General features: G+C 42.7%; 2 protein-coding genes across 2 annotated transcripts; one reads left to right on the forward strand and one right to left on the reverse strand.

Annotated features, from left to right (window-relative positions):
* Nucleotides 1-11,547: 11,547 nt before the first annotated feature.
* LOC135389413 (putative nuclease HARBI1) lies at nt 11,548-12,825 on the forward strand. Its single transcript, XM_064619464.1, has one exon. The coding sequence runs from the start codon at nt 11,548-11,550 to the stop codon at nt 12,823-12,825; it is 1,278 nt and encodes a 425-aa protein (XP_064475534.1).
* A 1,993-nt stretch (nt 12,826-14,818) lies between these two features.
* LOC135389414 (uncharacterized) lies at nt 14,819-16,888 on the reverse strand. Its single transcript, XM_064619465.1, has 4 exons — nt 16,626-16,888; nt 16,364-16,484; nt 16,175-16,279; nt 14,819-15,124 (listed from the first exon to the last, which is right to left on the reverse strand). Exons 1-4 carry the CDS (start codon nt 16,886-16,888, stop codon nt 14,819-14,821), a joined length of 795 nt encoding a protein of 264 aa, XP_064475535.1.
* Nucleotides 16,889-18,845: the final 1,957 nt, after the last annotated feature.

The following is an 18,845-nucleotide window of genomic DNA, read 5'->3' on the forward strand; positions in this document are numbered from 1 at the left end:
CCAACAGTGGAGACTGCTTCAACAGGAGCTTCACGTCTTCCGTGAACAACAAATTCCTAAGGCTACTACCCGGGAGTATATACAACACAGTGGAATACTATTGCAGGCTCATAGTGAAGACTTACGACCAGTACAAAGTTTATGCCTGTCCAGTAAGTATTCCTGTCCAGGACTAGCAGCGCTGTGATGAGCGATTGTGGCATTATTTACTTCTGGATATGTTATTTTGAAACATGATTAGGCAACTCGACGGAGACACGGACAGATGACACACAGGAACAGCGCTGTCCGTGTATCCTTCGCGTTTCTTCATGGTGTTTCAATGTACCATCCAACACGTTCTACACCTTCTCACACTCGATGTAGTAGTCCTGTTCCATAGAGGAAAGCAAAGAGTGCGTCACAGTCAACGGCGAGGGCTCTGTTCCGCACGCCTTTGAAAAACCCTCTCATTGTAAAAAGAGCGCATCGCAGAACGAGAGGACGTCTTGACGTATTCTATTCCCCTCACGTGACCAGTGACGTACAGCGGCACAGCTCAAACAGGCATAAGCGGCGCATGTGCTGCGAAGAAAAAAAAAGACAACGAATAAACAAGGCACGCAGCCTTCACCACGTCACAAGAGCATTGTGTCGGCCGTCCGTGACTGGTTTCTCGGTCGTCTTCTTCTTTTTTTAATTCGATGGCAAAGCTACACTGTAAACTTTTTCACACCTTTAAAGGTGTGCGCTATGCACATTCAATCTGGTTGCGTAACATTGCATCTCCAGGATGATATTTTACAAAATTCGGAAAGCATTACTAAAGATCAAGTGTCAGTGCAAATCTTGCTTTCATTATGTCTTGGATGTCGTAGGTACGAGCTAATGCATATATGCATTGCTATCGATAATCGAGCACGCGCAAGTGTCTACAATACTGTTGAACAATGTTGAGATGTTGCAAGACTGAATTTTTGGAGGACAGACAACACTCGAGTAAAGAAAATTTGTGCGAAACCATGCTCCATTATGATGTTACCAAAAGTACACCTAAAAAGGTGTGCGCCATGCACGCTCTTACACCTTTAAAGGTGTGAAAAGATTTAGAGTGTATAACGCAGCGTAGAGAGAAAATGTTTATTATTTCCTGGTGGACAGCTTGAGAGACGGGGCATGATTTCGGGCGATGTTAAATGCCCCCTCATTGCTCCCTTAGGCAGCGGCATGACACACTGCGGTAATGTGGATTCAAGAATTCGGAGTGCTTGTATATAACTGTCAAATTAGAGTGCAACCAGCTCGTAGACTGAAACCCGAAAACTAGCAGTCACCTCATATTTTGGTGCGAATTTCACGTTTCTTCTTCTTCTTCTTCATTTTTTTTCGAGCTGGTTACATCCCCTTATTGTTTCTGCTATGTTGTCTTCATTGTTGTCTTTCATCTGGTCCTCTGCTATACTTATGAGGGCTGTGCCACATTTTGCGAAACACGGAAGAGAAGATTCCAATGAGCTGTCACAGAAATTGATAAGGACATATCAAATCACCGTTTTGTATTACACGTGGACAACACTCACCTTGCTTAAAACTGGCAATGTGCTTAAAATAATATTTAAGGAAATTGAACAAGGAGCGTATTACCAACAGCTGCCTTACATCATAATTGCATAGCGGAGTAGTTCTTGAAGCCGGAACTTTTATTAGCAATATCCATTATTTATTGCGTATAACAATAAGTGATACAGGTATAACACACGAGCACGCACAGTCCATTCTACCATATTTTACTTCGGTTATGTAACCTACACCTAATCCGTGGTTTGGTCGCCAACTGTCTGGATTTCACCCGAACAGTTCGGAAATTCAAGGATTGCGTGCGGTGTCTGGGTGAAGGTGTTATCCGGACATAAAATGTTCGGAAATTGGCGAAGTCGGAGTAAAATCCTTACGACTTGTGTCGTCTGTGCCATCGTCGCCAAAGATTGAGGGATAGCTAAAACGATTAATCAAAGCTACGTTGATCCACGTGAAGATACTGTAGATCACCTCTCAACTATTGTTAGGACCGTCCGTACCCGGCGCTCAGCTCAGGATGGATTTGAGGTAGTTCACTGGACCAATGAACTGGACCAATAAGAGCAACGTTATGCATTCTAGTCGACCGCGTATTGCGTTCTAGTCATAAATGCCCCTGATTAGGGCCTTTCTGACTCTCTCGCCTTTCGGCGTGGCATGGCTACTATTGAGGTCTGCTGCTTTTCGGCCTGACGCCCTGCTATTGATGGTCTGAAATAACCAAAGCAAATTGTGGTTAAAACGGATATTTCTTACACCATACTCGTTCAAAGGTCTATGTATGCAAAGTCCAAGGCATTGCGCAAAGTCCGAAGTTGCAATACGAACATGCTAATAACGAGCGAGTCTCATGGTTTCCTGATTAGCACCTTACCTCGTTTCTTGCAGCGCAATATACATTGCAGCGAAATGGAAAGCACCACAATCACCCCCCCCCCCCCAGGTGGTCTGTATTTTCCGACGCAAAAAGTGTCAGCCCTATTTCTGGGTCAATTCGATCATTGAGAGTGGGTAGGTGAACATTAAAGAATTTCAGGTTTCCTACTGAAATACATTTCGGAAGTTTGAGCACGATGTTCAATTTCTACCGGAACTGCTGAACGTGGTTGTGATCGGCAACCTCTACAGCCTAACCATACAAGTGATGGGGTACGGCTTCGCACTGATGCGACTGTAAATTTTTTTAACAGCTTTTTGGGTCTCCTTTCTGATTGGCTGAACCTCAGGAAAGGACTCCGATGAGGAGCTGCTCTATGAACTCGCGATAAAAATAAAATATAGCACCGTAGGGGCCATCACTCGCAGTCGTCTACTGTTGTCTGCTGTTAATGCGTCCTATGCTATCCCGTGGGTGGTGCCTGTGAATGCCATCGAGCACTACAGCATTTCTGAGACTGCAGTTTATGCACTAATGCAGCACTCGATTTTTTTTTTTGCATATATATGTAGAGTAAGTCAATATTTAGAGATTAAAACATTTGTCTGGTAAGCGACGTAAATTAGCTTACATCAGTATTCTGGAGAGGTATTCAATTTCACCGGCAGAAATTTGTGATGCGAAGAAAATGCGTTTTCAGCAAAAGAAGAAAAAGAAAAAGAGGAGTGTTCGGGAAGCTTTATAGTGCTTTTCAGGCTACGCTGGTCAGAATGATGATTTGAAAAGATTGGCCGATCGCAGAACAAACACAAGACAGACCCTTCTTTCAATTAACGATTTGTAATTGTAGTACAAGAAATTTCTCCCAGAACAGGCGAACCGTTTTCATTTTTAGGTAAACACATCACCTGAAAAAAAGAAAAAAAAGAAGAAGAATCAGCTTTATAACTTCGTTGATCATAGTTCCCGGAACAGTGACTCAACGAGAAAACTTTATCTTTTCCTACACCAACAGTTTCAATACAGTGGCGACTTTTACCAGAGGCACTTCAGAGAATGCGATATTAGATGCTGCGTGTACTGGGGCCCCTTCTACTGGTGGCATGAATCCGGTCCACACAAGTACCCAGCCCTAGATGGTATGACATGCAGACACGGACAGGTAAGCATATAATTAATTTATAGTGGTCATTAGTGTAATGTTCCTTCCCGAAGGAACCCAACACTAAAAAGTGTCCCACCTTCTTTCTTGCTCGTGGCCCCGCCCTCTCGTCTTCCTCGTTGGCACCTTACAATTAATATAATAATAATAATAATAATAATATAATAATATAATAATACCTTTATTAATGTGCCCAAGAACAGCCGAAGCCTTGGTGTTGGCGCACGCAGACAATGCAGTATTTACAAATATATACACACACACATATATACATACACAGATTAGGCGAAACATAACATAACATATTCAGGAAGAGGAGCGTAACGGGAAGACATTCACAGTGATATATACAATACAGACATGGAGATATACAGTACATATAGTACTAAAAGGGGAAAAAACTGTACAACTTCATGTGTTAGTGAGTGAACGCAAGAGGAGAGTTTTAAAAACGTTTGAATGGGAGGTAAAGATATCAACAGAGGGGTGAATTACGTTTGTCATTTGTTGAATACGTACGATCGGATTTGCAGGCATATGATGGGATAAGTACAATATATTCGTGTGTCGGGTTACATTGACAGGTACGGCGATATGAAGCTGATGTAATAGAGATGGTGTATCGAGAAAACTGTGTAAGATCTTATAACAGAGCATAATATCATGAAAACGGCGTCGCGTTGAGAGTGGTTGGAGGTTAAGAAATGACATTATCTCAGTATACACATACATTCTAAAGTGAGGGCTTTTTCTTAAGAATACGCTATGTACAATGTGTAGAAATTTCTTCTGGACAGATTCAATCCGTGACGAGTCAGTGCAGGAAAGAGAGTTCCACACTGGAGACGCGTATTCTAGTCGCGGCAAAATTAAGGAACGATACAGGTGAAGAAATACAGAGTGTGTGGAAAAGATTTTGCATGTATATGTGAGCAAGCCAAGAATTTTGAGAGCTGAAGACCGAACGTAAGAGACATGATCATGAAAACGCAGCTGGGAGTCGAAAACGACCCCCAAATCCTTCAGTACATCGACACGCTTGATGGCATCAGAACACATGTATGTATTGCATATTATGTTAGTTTTTCTTGAGTAAGTCACATGTTTCGTCTTCAATGGATTAATAGTCATCCCATTTTTAGAGCACCATTCAACCACAGAGGAAACGTCAGTTTGTAGCTTATGAACGTCATTTGGGTCGTGGATAACTTTAAATATTTTCACGTCATCGGCGTACTGAAGAACATGAGAATGACGAATATGCCCAGCTAAGTCATTAATAAAGACATTGAAAAGAAGCGGCCCCAAAATTGAGCCTTGAGGAACACCTGAAGGAGGAAAGTAAGGAGAAGAAAAGGCACCGTGCACCTTTACGATACAGCATCTGCTACTCAGAAACGAAAGGAAGAAAGCAATGAGGGCGTTTCCGAGACCAGTCATATGAAGTTTGTGAAGTAAAATACTATGGTCCATCATGTCAAATGCTTTTGAAATGTCGAAATAAATTGAATCTACTTGTCCTCGTGCTGAGACGCAAGGAGCCACAACGGACATAAACGATACAAGATTGGTGACAGTGGATCTGCCTGGCATAAAACCATGTTGTTGTTCACATATCTGCGACTTGAGAAAAGAAAACGTGCGATCATAGATTACCTGCTCAAACACTTTTGAAAACGCGCACAGTAGACTGACAGGACGATAGTTTGACACATTTAAAGGATCGCCAGACTTGTGGACTGGTACGACAACCGAAGTTTTCCAACAGGTGGGGAACACAGAGTTACGTAGAGACAAGTTGAATACATGAAGGAGGACGGGTGCAAGGAGGTCACCGTAGGCCTTAACGAATACTGCAGGAATTTTGTCGGCCCCTGGGGTCAAAGTAGGTTTTAGCTTCCGAATAGCTGCGATGACCTCCTCGTGGGACACTGCTATACAAGGAAGGTGATAAGATGCGTTCGACACGGAGCTCGAATTCGCAATTGGCTGTGCATTACCGCGTTTATATATTGAAGAAAAATGTGTAGCGAAGAGCTGAGACATCGAGGTTGGGTTAGAAGATACCCCATCGTTAGTGTTTAAAGCGCATAGACTGTTTTCGTTTTTGGAAAGACGCATGTGTTTCCAAAATTGTTTAGGATTACTCTTGAGATCCATTTCAATGGATTTGATGCGATTAGCATAGTCACGTGATTGTGCCTGCTTAAAGAGTGTCCGGTAGTGAGCAAATAGTATGTAGTGTGTTATGGAGTTATGCTTTTTGAATTGCCGGTGGTGGAATTTTTTCTTGTTTAGGTAAGACCTGGTCTCCTTCGAGAACCAAGTAGGGTATCTATGAACTTTATGTATGGTCCGAGTGGGGACAAAGGAACTTATACCTGAATGAACAATATCCGTAAATAAAACAGCAGCACTGTTCGCATCAGTGGCATTGAATACGGGTTCAAAATTAGCAGTTGCGAGATGATGATATAGACCAACGTAATCACCTCGACGAAGATCGAAAGTATCAGATGCTACATGATGATTACGGAAAGAAGTAGGCAGGGACATTGCAAAAGGGGGGTGATATTTGTCTGGCGGAATCAACGGGGAAGCAGGCCTAACAGACGTAAAGTTGGCCGAGCGGACGAAACAAAGATCAAGGAATTGTCCCCTATGGTTGGGGACAGTGTTAACTTGGGAGAGCGACATGAAATCGGCAAAGTCACGAAGACAGTTTACACCATTTAAACCGGAAGACGGTTGAGAAATGGCAGGGGAAAGTTGTTGAGCTTCGAAATGAGGTAAATTGAAATCACCTAACATCAAGATGTCACAGTGTCTGTCAAGTAATGGCTCCAGGGACAGCAGGTACTGGGAGAGTTCTGACGGATTAAACAATGGTGGGAAGTAGTGAACACCCACAATTAAGTTGGGGTCATTGAGGCGATGAATTTCTATCCATACCGACTCAGGGTATTTCTCCAAGTCGCGGCGACGTATAACTTTGAGGGCATTTGACACTGCAATTAGGCACCCACCGCCACGTGCAGTAGCTTTCCCAGGAACAACACGATCTGAACGGTACACACTATAACAATCGGGAAAATAGGCGCTGTTCGGAATAGAGTCATTTAACCAGGTTTCAGAAAGACAAATGATGTTGTATTCGCACTCACACACAGCAGAGAAAAAGCTCGAACTCTTCGTACGCAAACCACGCACGTTTTGATAGTAGAGACTTGCCCACTCATTCTTGACTGCCATCCGTGGGAGCATGTTGATCGGAACCGTAGATGATGCTGCTGTGGAGCCGACCCCTAAACTGCTTGACTAAGCAGCCAGAGGGCCATACCGCAGGATCGTGAAGGAGGTCGAAAGCAGCGTCGTCAGTTGAGATGTGGAACGAGGCGTAGGTTTCGAAACGTGATTTTAACTTTGTGCACTTGATAGACGAGGAGTCAGTTTTCTGTGCGACGAATGCACTGATGTCGTCTACAGTTGTCGCAGGAAGGAGCAGGATGATGATGATGATAATAATAATAATAATAATAATAATAATAATAATAATAACGAAGTAATAATACCTTTATTAATGTGCCCAAGAACAGCCGAAGCCTTGGTGTTGGCGCACGCAGACAATGCAGTATTTACAAATATATACACACACATATATATATAAATACATACATATACAGATTAGGCGAAACATAACATAACATATTCAGGAAGAGGAGCGTAACCGGAAGACATTCACAGTGATATATACAATACAGACATGGAGATATACCGTACATATAGTACTAAAAGGGGAAAAAAACTGTACAGCTTTATGTGTTAGTGAGTGAACGCAAGAGGAGAGTTTTAAAAATGTTTGAATGGGAGGTAAAGATATCAACAGAGGGGTGAATTACGTTTGTCATTTGTTGAATACGTACGATCGGATTTGCAGGCATATGGTGGGATAAGTACAATATATTCGTGTGTCGGGTTATATTGACAGGTACGGCTATATGAAGCTGATGTAATAGAGATGGTGTATCTAGAAAACTGTGTAAGATCTTATAACTGAGCATAATATCATGAAAACGGCGTCGCGTTGAGAGTGGTTGGAGGTTAAGAAATGACATTATCTCAGTATAGACATACATTCTAAAGTGAGGGCTTTTTCTTAAGAATACGCTATGTACAATGTGTAGAAATTTCTTCTGGACAGATTCAATCCGTGACGAGTCAGTGCAGGAAAGAGAATAATAAAAATAATAATAATAATAATAATAATAATAATAATAATAATAATAATAATAATAATACCTTTATTAATGTGCCCAAGAACAGCCGAAGCCTTGGTGTTGGCGCACGCAGACAATGCAGTATTTACAAATATATACACACATATATATATACATACATATACAGATTAGGCGAAACATAACATAACATATTCAGGAAGAGGAGCGTAATACCTTTATTAATGTGCCCAAGAACAGCCGAAGCCTTGGTGTTGGCGCACGCAGACAATGCAGTATTTACAAATATATACACACATATATATATACATACACATACAGATTAGGCGAAACATAACATAACATATTCAAGAAGAGGAGCGTAACGGGAAGACATTCACAGTGATACATACAATACAGACATGGAGATATACAGTACATAGTACTAAAAGGAAAAAAAAACTGTACAACTTCATGTGTTAGTGAGTGAACGCAAGAGGAGAGTTTTAAAAACGTTTGAATGCGAGGTAAAGATATCAACAGAGGGGTGAATTACGTTTGTCATTTGTTGAATACGTACGATCGGATTTGCAGGCATATGGTGGGATAAGTACAATATATTCGTGTGTCGGGTTACATTGACAGGAACGGCGATATGAAGCTGATGTAATAGAGATGGTGTATCGAGAAAACTGTGTAAGATCTTATAACAGAGCATAATATCATGAAAACGGCGTCGCGTTGAGAGTGGTTGGAGGTTAAGAAATGACATTATCTCAGTATACACATACATTCTAAAGTGAGGGCTTTTTCTTAAGAATACGCTATGTACAATGTGTAGAAATTTCTTCTGGACAGATTCAATCCGTGACGAGTCAGTCATACGATAAAAATGCGGGGACATTCCGCAAGAAACGCGAATGAATAATATGAAGTGCCCTCTTTTGCACAGCTTCAAGACGTTTGATATCGGTGGCACATAAAGCATTCCATACCACTGACGCATATTCAAGTCGGGGAAGGACGCAAGCTTTGTAGAGAGTAAGAAATACCGTGTGGCAAGAAAACATTTTACAGCTGTAGGTGAGCAAACCAAGCATACGCAGAGCAGCAGAACGAATTGCTCTCACATGCTCATGAAATTGAAGCTTCGCATCAAAGACAACACCGAGATCACGAATGCCGCCAACTCGGGCTATTTCGCCATCAGAAAAGTACTGAAATCGGGTTACGTGAGACTTGCGCGTGAATGAGATAAGTTTAGTTTTTGACGCGTTGATTTTGAGGAAATTAGAAGTTCACCAAGAAACAACACTGTAAACATCCTCCTGAACCAGTAAGCAATCAGAAGGCGAGGTTATGCTTTTCATTATTTTGAAATCATCAGCATATTGTAGCATGGTGGAATGTTTAACACAAGGTACAAGATCATTAATAAAAATATTAAACAGTAGAGATCCGAGATTTGACCCTTGGGGTACACCAGACGTAGAAACATAGGTATCAGAGTAGGATCCGGACACACACACACAGAGTATAAGCGATGCCGTAAGTACGAGGCAATGAAACATACAAGAGAGTCAGAAACACCATAAAAACCAAGCTTACGAAGGAGCAGATCATGGTTCATTAAGTCAAATGCTTTCGAGACGTCAAAATAGATTACATCCATTTGACCACGAGAAAGAACCGCTGGGGAACACACTGACATGAATGATACAAGATTTGTGACTGTTGATCTCTCAGGCATAAAGCCATGCTGACTGTCTGCAATTTTGCGCTTTTAGACGAGGACAGATTAATATAAATAATGTGTTCAAAGACCTTGGAGCAAGCGCATAAAATACTTATAGGTCTATAATTAGTAACAATGTTATGGCTGACCGATTTATGGACAGGAATAACCAGGGAAGACTTCCACGGTTGAAGAAAAAATATTTCGCTTAAGAGAAAGATTAAATATGAATACGAGCACAGGCGAAAGGATGTCACGATAAACTTTAAGGAAAATAGCGGGGATACCGTCTGGTCCCGGTGTCGTTATGGGCCTTAGTTTACGAATTGAATTGTGAACATCATTCTCAGTAATAACAAACGAGGACAGATGACCACCGTGCACTTGCGTAAAAGAAAAGGCAGAATCTGTGCTGGCCGAGCTATCAAACACAGATGAAAAGTGTGACGCAAAGATATTTGCCACGACAGGCGGATTGCATTGCATCACATTACCGTCAAACAGAGACATAGTTCTATCGTTCGCACGCCTACATTGTTTATGCCAGGTCCAAAAATTACGATGATCGCTTTTTACGTTTTCTTGCATCCCTTCCAATACGCATTACGGTCTGAGTCAGCAGACTTCTTGAAGAGCCGCCGAAAAACAGCAAATTGTTCATGGTCAAACGCCATTCCAAATTCCTTAAATCTTCTATGAAAATATCTCTTTTTGCTAAGATAACTGCGTGTAAGAGCAGAAAACCAAATTGGGTACCAAGTTGCGCTGACGTGGTATGGTATATGGGACAAACTCAGAAATAACATTTCTAATAACGTTGGTGAAATTCAACACTGCATCATCAGGATCAATACAGTTATACACAGAGGAGAAATCGCATACCGCAAAATGGTGATACAGACCAACATAATCTCCCTTACGCAGTTCCAGTCGAGGGGTAGATGACAATGAATGTACGCGCGAGCACAAAAACAGAAAAGAGAGGGGAGGGTGGTAACTGTCAACTGGAACAATGAGCGAAACTGAACACTCCAAAGAAACATCAAAGTTTGAAAAACACAAGTCTAGAAAATTACCATCCTTGTTAGGCATGTTGTTCAACTGAGCTAGTTAATGAAAGCGCGCGAAATCAAGAAGAACATTACCCAGATGAAACGCAGAACAATTACGTGACACTCTGTCATTAATGAAGTCAACACCAGGAGCATTAAAGTCACCAAGAATTAGAACGTTGGAATTAACATTCATAAGCTTCTACCCTATTGCGAGCAAATAGTTTTCAATAACAGTTACATTAGAACCTGGAGAAAAATAATGCACACCTATTAAGATTCTGTCGTTATCACGAAAGCAACATTCAAGCTAAACACATTCCGGTACAAGTTCCAGATCAGAGCGACGAGATACATTGAAATGAGACCGAGCAGCAATAAGTGAACCACCACCCATCTCATTTTGAGTTTGACAGCGATCGGACCTATGAACAGTATAATACCCTAGTTACACTAGCTTTCTCAACCACGGTTGAGTCGACCACGGTTGAGTAGCGTCAACCGCAGTTGACCCAACCACGGTCGAAACCAGTTACACAGAGCGAATTCACCTCAGTCGAGGCTAGCGCCCCAAACGGACAACATCAGAGGCTACGGAACAGTAAAAAAAGTTTACACTGAGCAAAAATAGATTTAACTCATGCAGAGATGACTTAAACAACATGTAACGTTTATTTAAAACAGTTTAAGCACTATACGAGCAGGCAGTTATGTATGACCTTATTTTTGACAACTTGTTGCAACTATGGCTTTCCGTTTTAACGGAATACGACCGGGCGTTAGCAACATTGTAATTCAATCTGTCTTGTTTTTGTCTTTGTATGCTCGCTCCCGCCGTATTTTTGCCAATTTGTCTTCTGTTTCGTTCGTTTGCTTTCTGAGTTCCACCGTGTATTGTTTTCGTGTTGCTGTATATATCTTGTATCTATTGTGCTCCATCGCGCGTAGCGATGTCACTGAGCAAAGCTACGTCCGCGGAGATACGGGGGAGAGACAAGAACTTTTTCCTCTGTTTCGCCCAGCTGCAGTGTGAACTGAGACGAAGGCAGTGTGAGCTCAACGCTGTCCGTAACGAACTGGACCGCCAACACCGGAAGAGAAAACGAGCGCAACAACAACTGCAAACCCTGACCACTGTTGCCTTGCGGTTGTGTACAAGACAGAGAGAGCTTCGCAACTACCGCCGTCCAGCATCGTGGTGGGAGACAACACTCCCAGGACTTCCCGACGACTATTTTAAAAGTGACTTTCGTGTAACTCGGGCCACGTTCAACTACCTGGTTGAAGTATGCCAAAGTATGGCTAAGGCCGACACCCACTTACGGAAAGCGATACCGCTCAGAAAGAGAGTAGCCGTTGCCCTGTATAGGCTGTCGTCATCTGCGGAGGACAGGACTGTCGCGAACTTGTTCGGGGTGAGCAGGTCTTTCGTCAACATTGTCTACAGGGAGTTCTGCGCACAAATTGTCAGTAAACTGGAAGCGCAGTTTGTCAAGCTTCCAACAGACGCTGAGTTGCCAGAGCACCTGCGTCGGTTCGAAGCCGTAACAGGTTTTCCTCAAGGCTTTGGAGCTCTAGATGGCTGCCATATTGAGGTGTGCCCGCCGAAGGACCAGGGCTCAGACTACTACAATTATAAGGGATGGTACAGTGTGATTTTGCTTGCCATTGCTGACCATACCTACAAGTTTTCATATGTGAATGTGGGGTCTCCTGGAAGGAACCACGATTCAGCAGTACTTCAGAGGTCCAGGCTGCCTGCTGTAATTAACAGTACCCTCTTCAACACATTCACAGTGAGCTTGCAAGGTGTGGATGTGGGCCCTGTCATATTGTGTGACCAGGCTTTCCCGCTGCAGCAACACCTAATGAAGCCATATCCGGACAGGGCTACAAACACACCACAAAAGCAAGAGTTCAACGCCCGACTCTCTGGTGCAAGGCGAGTCGTGGAAAACGCATTTGGAAGGCTGAAGGCGAGGTTCAGGATTCTACACAAAGGACTTGAGTGCGATATTGACAACTGTACCACCATCATCAGAGTCTGCTGCATCCTCCACAACATCTGTGAGGACCTCAATTATGGAGTTGAGCAACATTGGATTGAAGAGTGCAGACATCTTCCAAGGGAGATGCCACAACATCACACGTCTGCTGCTACGGAAAGCGGAGCATGTGTTCGTGATGCCATTGCACAGCACCTGTATTGCATGAAGACCACAGCCTAAGGCATGCTGCAGAAGACCCTATCCTGAACGACGGACCATCACCTATCAAAAACGGCCCTTTTCAGGGCCACCCCAAATGCATACGTCAAAGGCTGCATCTGCGTGTAGAACAAACCCTTCAAATTTTTTCTTAGGAATACAGGCCTTTTGCACAAGTGAGCGGGGGTGGTCATAAGCACCCACCTCAAGATAGCTACATTTAAGACATCTTAGTATCTAGAACACAAAGACACGCATATGAATTAAGCAATAACTTATTGCACATAATTTCATATCCATGTCGAAACACTATGTACAGTGAACCCTGGTTAACATGCCCATCACAGTTGCGGATTTTGGTCGTAAAACAAATTGTCACACTAACGAGAAAAGCTTGGCAGTAGAAAAAGCCGTATGAGTACTACAGAGATCAACAACGTCAGGTGTCCTGTGAAACCTTGGTGCTACTTTAGTATCCGTCACCCTGAGATATGTATTAAAGGGGCACTAAACCGATATAAGAGCAATGATGTATCAGTAAGAATATGTTCATTTAACTCTGAAACATATTTCCTTAAATTAGGGAGGTCGACACCCACATATATAGTTGAGCAGTAATTACAAACCGTGTTGCATACTATTTCGACAGCAAACAGGTCCTCCCCCGCGGCTGACCTTGTGGGAGTCCAAGATTGGTTGACGACGCAAAACGTCATTCGGGGAGAACTCTGCCCCGTTTGCTGTAACCAAGTGACGTTTGCTGATGCTTTAGACAAAGGGGAGGGTTGAGCTGATTTCACTGTTTGAGCCACTTTTTAAATAGTGAAAGTGCTTGAGCTACACAAAGTCTTCCACATATTTAGGTGGAGGGAAACTCCCTTTAGCAGGGTGTGTTTACATGGCGACGAGACAGCCACTCGAAGCAAATACATGGCTGTAATGAGCAAATGCAAAGCAAGCTAGAAAAAAGTTAGGGATGGAAGGAAACCGAAAACCGCTTGGGAACCTGAATTTTTTTCAAAAACCAGAACGTACCGCAATTCGCCATCGGCAAATAACCATAACCTGAACTGAAAAAAATGTGATTTCAGTTACCAGTTAGAAATGAAATGCCACAGAGGTTTTAATTATGTAAATATGATTCCAATTAGGAAACCAATTCCTACAAAAAATACTAAAATTTTATCTTGTTAATGATAATATGCACATGACCAACTGTTTGGTTAGTCTTTTCTCGTGTCTCAGGGATACTAACCTACAAGAAAGTTCTTTGACGGCGTAAATTTTTTTTGAACTATTCGGCTGAGGGACGTTCGAGAAACATGTCATGTATAGTTATGACCAGCTATACCAGAACTAGACAGAAAATCATCACTCACAGGCTAGAACTAACAGGCTTAACACACTCTGAATTGATGTACAAGTACATGCAACAGCTACTACAAAGAACAAAAGTTTATTATACAGGGTGTGTGCAGATAAGTGACACTTGTGCACTTACCTCCTTGTCTGCTTAACCGACAAGGTTCGGTGGCACACAATGGCACATTTATGCGTGCGAAATCTCCAAAAAAAATTGTGGGAGCTGTACTCAGCAGAAAAAATAAACAGTGACGAAAACATCAGCTTCCATGCATTAGAATAAGGCAGCATCACGGCCTCAAGTGAGTTGTGTGCACTAGGAACACAGCCCATGATTATCCATATGGGACATCGCTTCGGTTTCAGCACAGATTTAGCGATACTTGAATACAACTCTCCTGAGGCTGATATGTTGCCCCAGTCTAATGCACGGATGCTGACATTTTTGTCTGTCAGTTTATTTTTTAAACTGAGTATGGCTTCCACGATTTCTTTTGTAGAGTTCGCATGCATAAATGCGTGCAACCAGAAGTTCCTCGGGCAAGTAGACAACAAGCTAAGTGCGCAAATGACACTTACCTGCACACACTGCAACATTGCACACTGCAACACTGTACATGAAACTGCAAATTACATATGATGCTGCAAAATATTATGATCCATTAAAATAATTGTTCATCATATGCAGCATTTCCCGCTGCAGCTGGTTTGCCTCTTCCTGAAGGTGTAGGGCTCTTTTTCTCATTTTCCGTTCTTTTTTGTCTGCTTTAGCAGCTCTTTTTTCTGCAGCTTTTGAAAGCTGCAGAAGCTGCATCAGCACGGTCTGGTTTTTTTCTTTTTTTCTGGGTGGTGGTTCTACAGGATCTACGTTCTCCTGTGGCTCCTCCTCAGTCGACACTTCTTGTGGTGCAGAGGCAACTACCTCAGCACCTTCCTCTGGCTCGTGGACAACTGGGACCTTGAAAATGTGTAATAATGCATATTAGCAGACAGCACAAAAGCTACATTATAACTGAAACATCGCCATGCTAACATTGGACAGCTATTCTGGCCTTATTGGGCAATCAAGTTAGCTCCTTTGCTACTTTGAACCAGACAGATAGCACCGCAGTGCACAAGCTTCAGGAAGCCGCATGACATTCAGACTCTTCCCTTATATTTGCATTACGTAAGCTGATATGCCATCAATTCGTCTGCACGGTCTTTGCACAAGTGTTGGTGCCAGATGACAGGTATCCGCATATCATAGGGGTCCTGATGCTAAGAAATATTGTGTTTTCTGATTGCAAAGCAAATTTGAAGTGCAAAATTTTAAGTCTCACTCCCAGACACAGTTAAAGTTAGGCAACTTGACAAAGTGTGCCAGCGGGAAAGTTCATGAAAGACGCAAACCGTCTTGAGCGAAGACAGGTCTTCGTGTAGACTTGCACAATTCAAGTTGCGGCTTCAAGTCAAGTCACATCTGTGAATTCCGTGGTAGCAGGCTGAATAAAAATTGGTTTAGGACAAATGATGCTATACCAGCAGTGAACAGCTGTTTCTGCGTTGGGCAATTGTCAGCTGTGCACAGGTACTATTATAATTACAACTGTATTTCCTGTCACGCGTAGCAGTAAAACGGTTAATTTAGAAGTAACCTCAGTATTTGTTATTCATCATTCTTCTTATCATACATCTTGTGACAGCTCCTTTACGTAACAACATACAAATACAAAGATTACTAAACCAAATATTTACCTTTCAAGATAATCCTATATTTTTGTAAGGTAAAAAACATCTTAAAAAAGCATTTTGCACACAAGGTATAACTATTGCTACATAGGGTGTGTCTCCCTTCAAACACATACATTTCTTAAGTGATGTGTACTGATTTCAAAAGAGTGCACCAGCAGCAACGAGTACATATTATATTGAGCTATGAAATAAACTCCCCCATTTTCGTCTCCCCTCATCATCTTGAAGCAGAGCAGTCGGATGCCAAGTTCCACAGAGCATATCAGGTTATCACCCATGCGTAGTGGTTCAGCTTATGGTTCATGACTTCACTGTTCTTGATGATGAAGCTGTTGTGTGGATGTGTGTAAACGAAGTAGTGTAGCTGTAGTTCAGGCAGCTGGAAATACAGGTTTTCACATGTCACAAGTCGTAACAAATAGTACCAAACACTAAAGAGCCGCAAAATGTCCAAACGCTTTACCTGGATACTTTCTTCCACTAGCGAGAGGTCATTGACGGGAAGTGTCCCCAAAAAGCCGTGAATTTTGCGGAAATATGGCCACGTTATTGCCGCCGAACCAGTTCCGCACCTCGCTAGTGCCCTGCATTTACAAAAACGGGCTTTGTAATTCAGTACTGAACATACAACAGTGCGACAGTTGGTCAGTAGAAGCAAGAATGCGCTATGAACGCCAAACAGAGAAGAAGGTAAATAAGTGCAATGAGATGAAAAGCACCCCTACCTGTATTCTTTCGTCAGGCTCTCAATCTTCATTCTGACTTGCTTACCTACGAAGGTTGCACCGTGGCAACCCTCGGTTAGGGCTGACGCGATCCGGTCGTAAATCACAGCATTCCTTTTTTGACTTCTCAAAGCCCCTAGACTATCTTCCCACAAGTTTAGGAGATGCCTGGTCATTGCATCCGACCAGACGAAACGCTTCTTTTTCGTTTGCTCCGTCGCAAAATCGGCCGACGACGCAGACGCAGCATTGGAGGCAGCCATCTTGTCTGTCAGTCCAGTCGGTCAACTGACGGCGAGGAGCTCAGATGAAAGTCGACCACAGTTGACGTGTCAACCACGGTTGGCGCTGCAGTGTAACACTCTCAACCGCGGTTGACTTCAACCGTGGTCGACTCAACCGTGGTTGAGAGCGCTAGTGTAACTAGGGTATAAGATGAAGGAAAAAAAGAGGAGCTGGGTATACCTGGCCACAACCATTTTTCAGCGAAGCATATGACCATCAAAACAGCATTCAATCACTTCATTAAAACACACTACATCTTTTGTCCTAAGACCCCGTACATTCTGATAATAAACGCTACACTGAGTAACGCAGTAGCATACACAGGCGTAGTCGCTATTCTATTGGTTATCTACTCTGAGGTCGCCCTGGACGAAAGAAAAAGATTAAACAGCGCGTTCCGCTGTGATTTCTACTCGATCTCTTTCGATTTCTTTCTAAGCTCACATTGTGCCGTCCCTAGCGTTCAATTACTAGACAAATAATGTATCTCCACGCATGTATGCAGCGTAACATGATGTCTCCAGTGGACGCCAAGCATTCTCTGTGAGGCGGTTGGCGCAAACATAAAGACATAAAGTCACGGGTTTACGGATGTATCTCTCTTTCCTTTCACCTATACACAGTGTGAGACCGTACTAGACGCTTGCAAGGAGAGTCAAATATTTTCGGCGCCATCTACTCCGCGCCGTTATCCAGGGCACGCGAGAGAAAATACCGGCCGCGGGTATGGGTCATTGCCGGACCCTCCTGACGTAAATTTTCAAAAGTTTTCTATTCGACTCAACATGGTTTTCCCTTTTCACAAGCTTCTGCTATTTTATTTTTTCGCACATTTTTGTATTTTGACTCGTCGAAAAACACACTGACACTTAGATCTTTATGTAAATCTTTTTTGTACCACATTCCAAAATAATTGTATATCATATAATACTTTGTAGGGCTCAAATAACGTTGAGGAGACTCCATTAGTGCTCTCTATTACATGATCTACAGCAGGGTTGCGGAGTTCCCACTCCCGAGTTGGAATGATTCCGCAATCAATCCAGCTTTATCAGACCTTGGAATGGAATTGGAATGAAAGGGTCTCGGTACTCCTGTAGCAGTTTTGATTTGAAGCCGCTTGTTTGTTCCCTCGCGCCCTTTGCACACATGCACCGCGACTGCACACGACACGATCAAGAAGGAAATAATATTTTGAATATCCGGCATGTATAAACGCGGCTTCTGTTATCCTTCCTTTCTCGAATAATAATACATAATAATACAGTGAAGCACTCCCTGGTCACCAAGGACTCCGCGCAGCATCAGCAGACGTAGATCGATTATTCTCAACAGCTTCACATATTATTGCAGCACAGCGAAGTTGGTTATCAAGCAGCACTTTCTAGCACCTCAAATTTGGGAACAGGAATACACGATATCCCTGGTCAGCAAGATTCCTCACATATCTGAATTTAAACAAAAAAGAATCATCACAATCAATTAGTATTGTATCGACGTTGTTGTGATGTTAGGAACCTCTCAGCACCTCGTGTTTCTGTTTTTTTTGTTTGTTTTTTTTTTCGTGATGGGTAATGCCAACCTCCCGTAGCGCTGCCGAGCTAGCAAGTACAGTTGCCGGACCCTTGTATTTCTCTTTTACTCTTCTTTTTCCTCTGTTTTCTTCTTTTTTTTATTAGTGGAATTCAGGAACGGAATGGTGTTACCGATATATTCCAGGAGTGGGAATTGACCACACCTTTCCATTCTGAGGAATTGAAAGGAATGAAATTATCGCAAATCTCCATTACTCGGAATGGGATTTGAATGGAATGGGTGACCCCATTCCGCAACCCTGCTCTATAGTGAAAAAGCCTTAGCGTACTTTTTCACCCTTGAGTTCCTCCACCAGCTGGCTTGGATGAACGCAATTTATGTTACTCTTAATTAGGCTGT

This window comes from Ornithodoros turicata, chromosome 3 (genome assembly GCF_037126465.1).
Source record: "Ornithodoros turicata isolate Travis chromosome 3, ASM3712646v1, whole genome shotgun sequence".
Lineage (NCBI taxonomy): Eukaryota > Metazoa > Arthropoda > Arachnida > Ixodida > Argasidae > Ornithodoros > Ornithodoros turicata.

Excerpts from the sequence above, each read along its gene's own strand:
- LOC135389413 (XM_064619464.1), top strand. The coding sequence starts at position 11,548 with ATGTCACTGAGCAAAGCTACGTCCGCGGAGATACGGGGGAGAGACAAG.
- LOC135389414 (XM_064619465.1), bottom strand. The coding sequence starts at position 16,888 with ATGGCTGCCTCCAATGCTGCGTCTGCGTCGTCGGCCGATTTTGCGACG. Across the intron at positions 16,485-16,625 it reads AGCCTGACGAAAGAATACAG|GGCACTAGCGAGGTGCGGAA; the intron begins GTAGGGGTGCTT and ends TTGTAAATGCAG. Across the intron at positions 16,280-16,363 it reads TAGTGGAAGAAAGTATCCAG|CTGCCTGAACTACAGCTACA; the intron begins GTAAAGCGTTTG and ends CTGTATTTCCAG.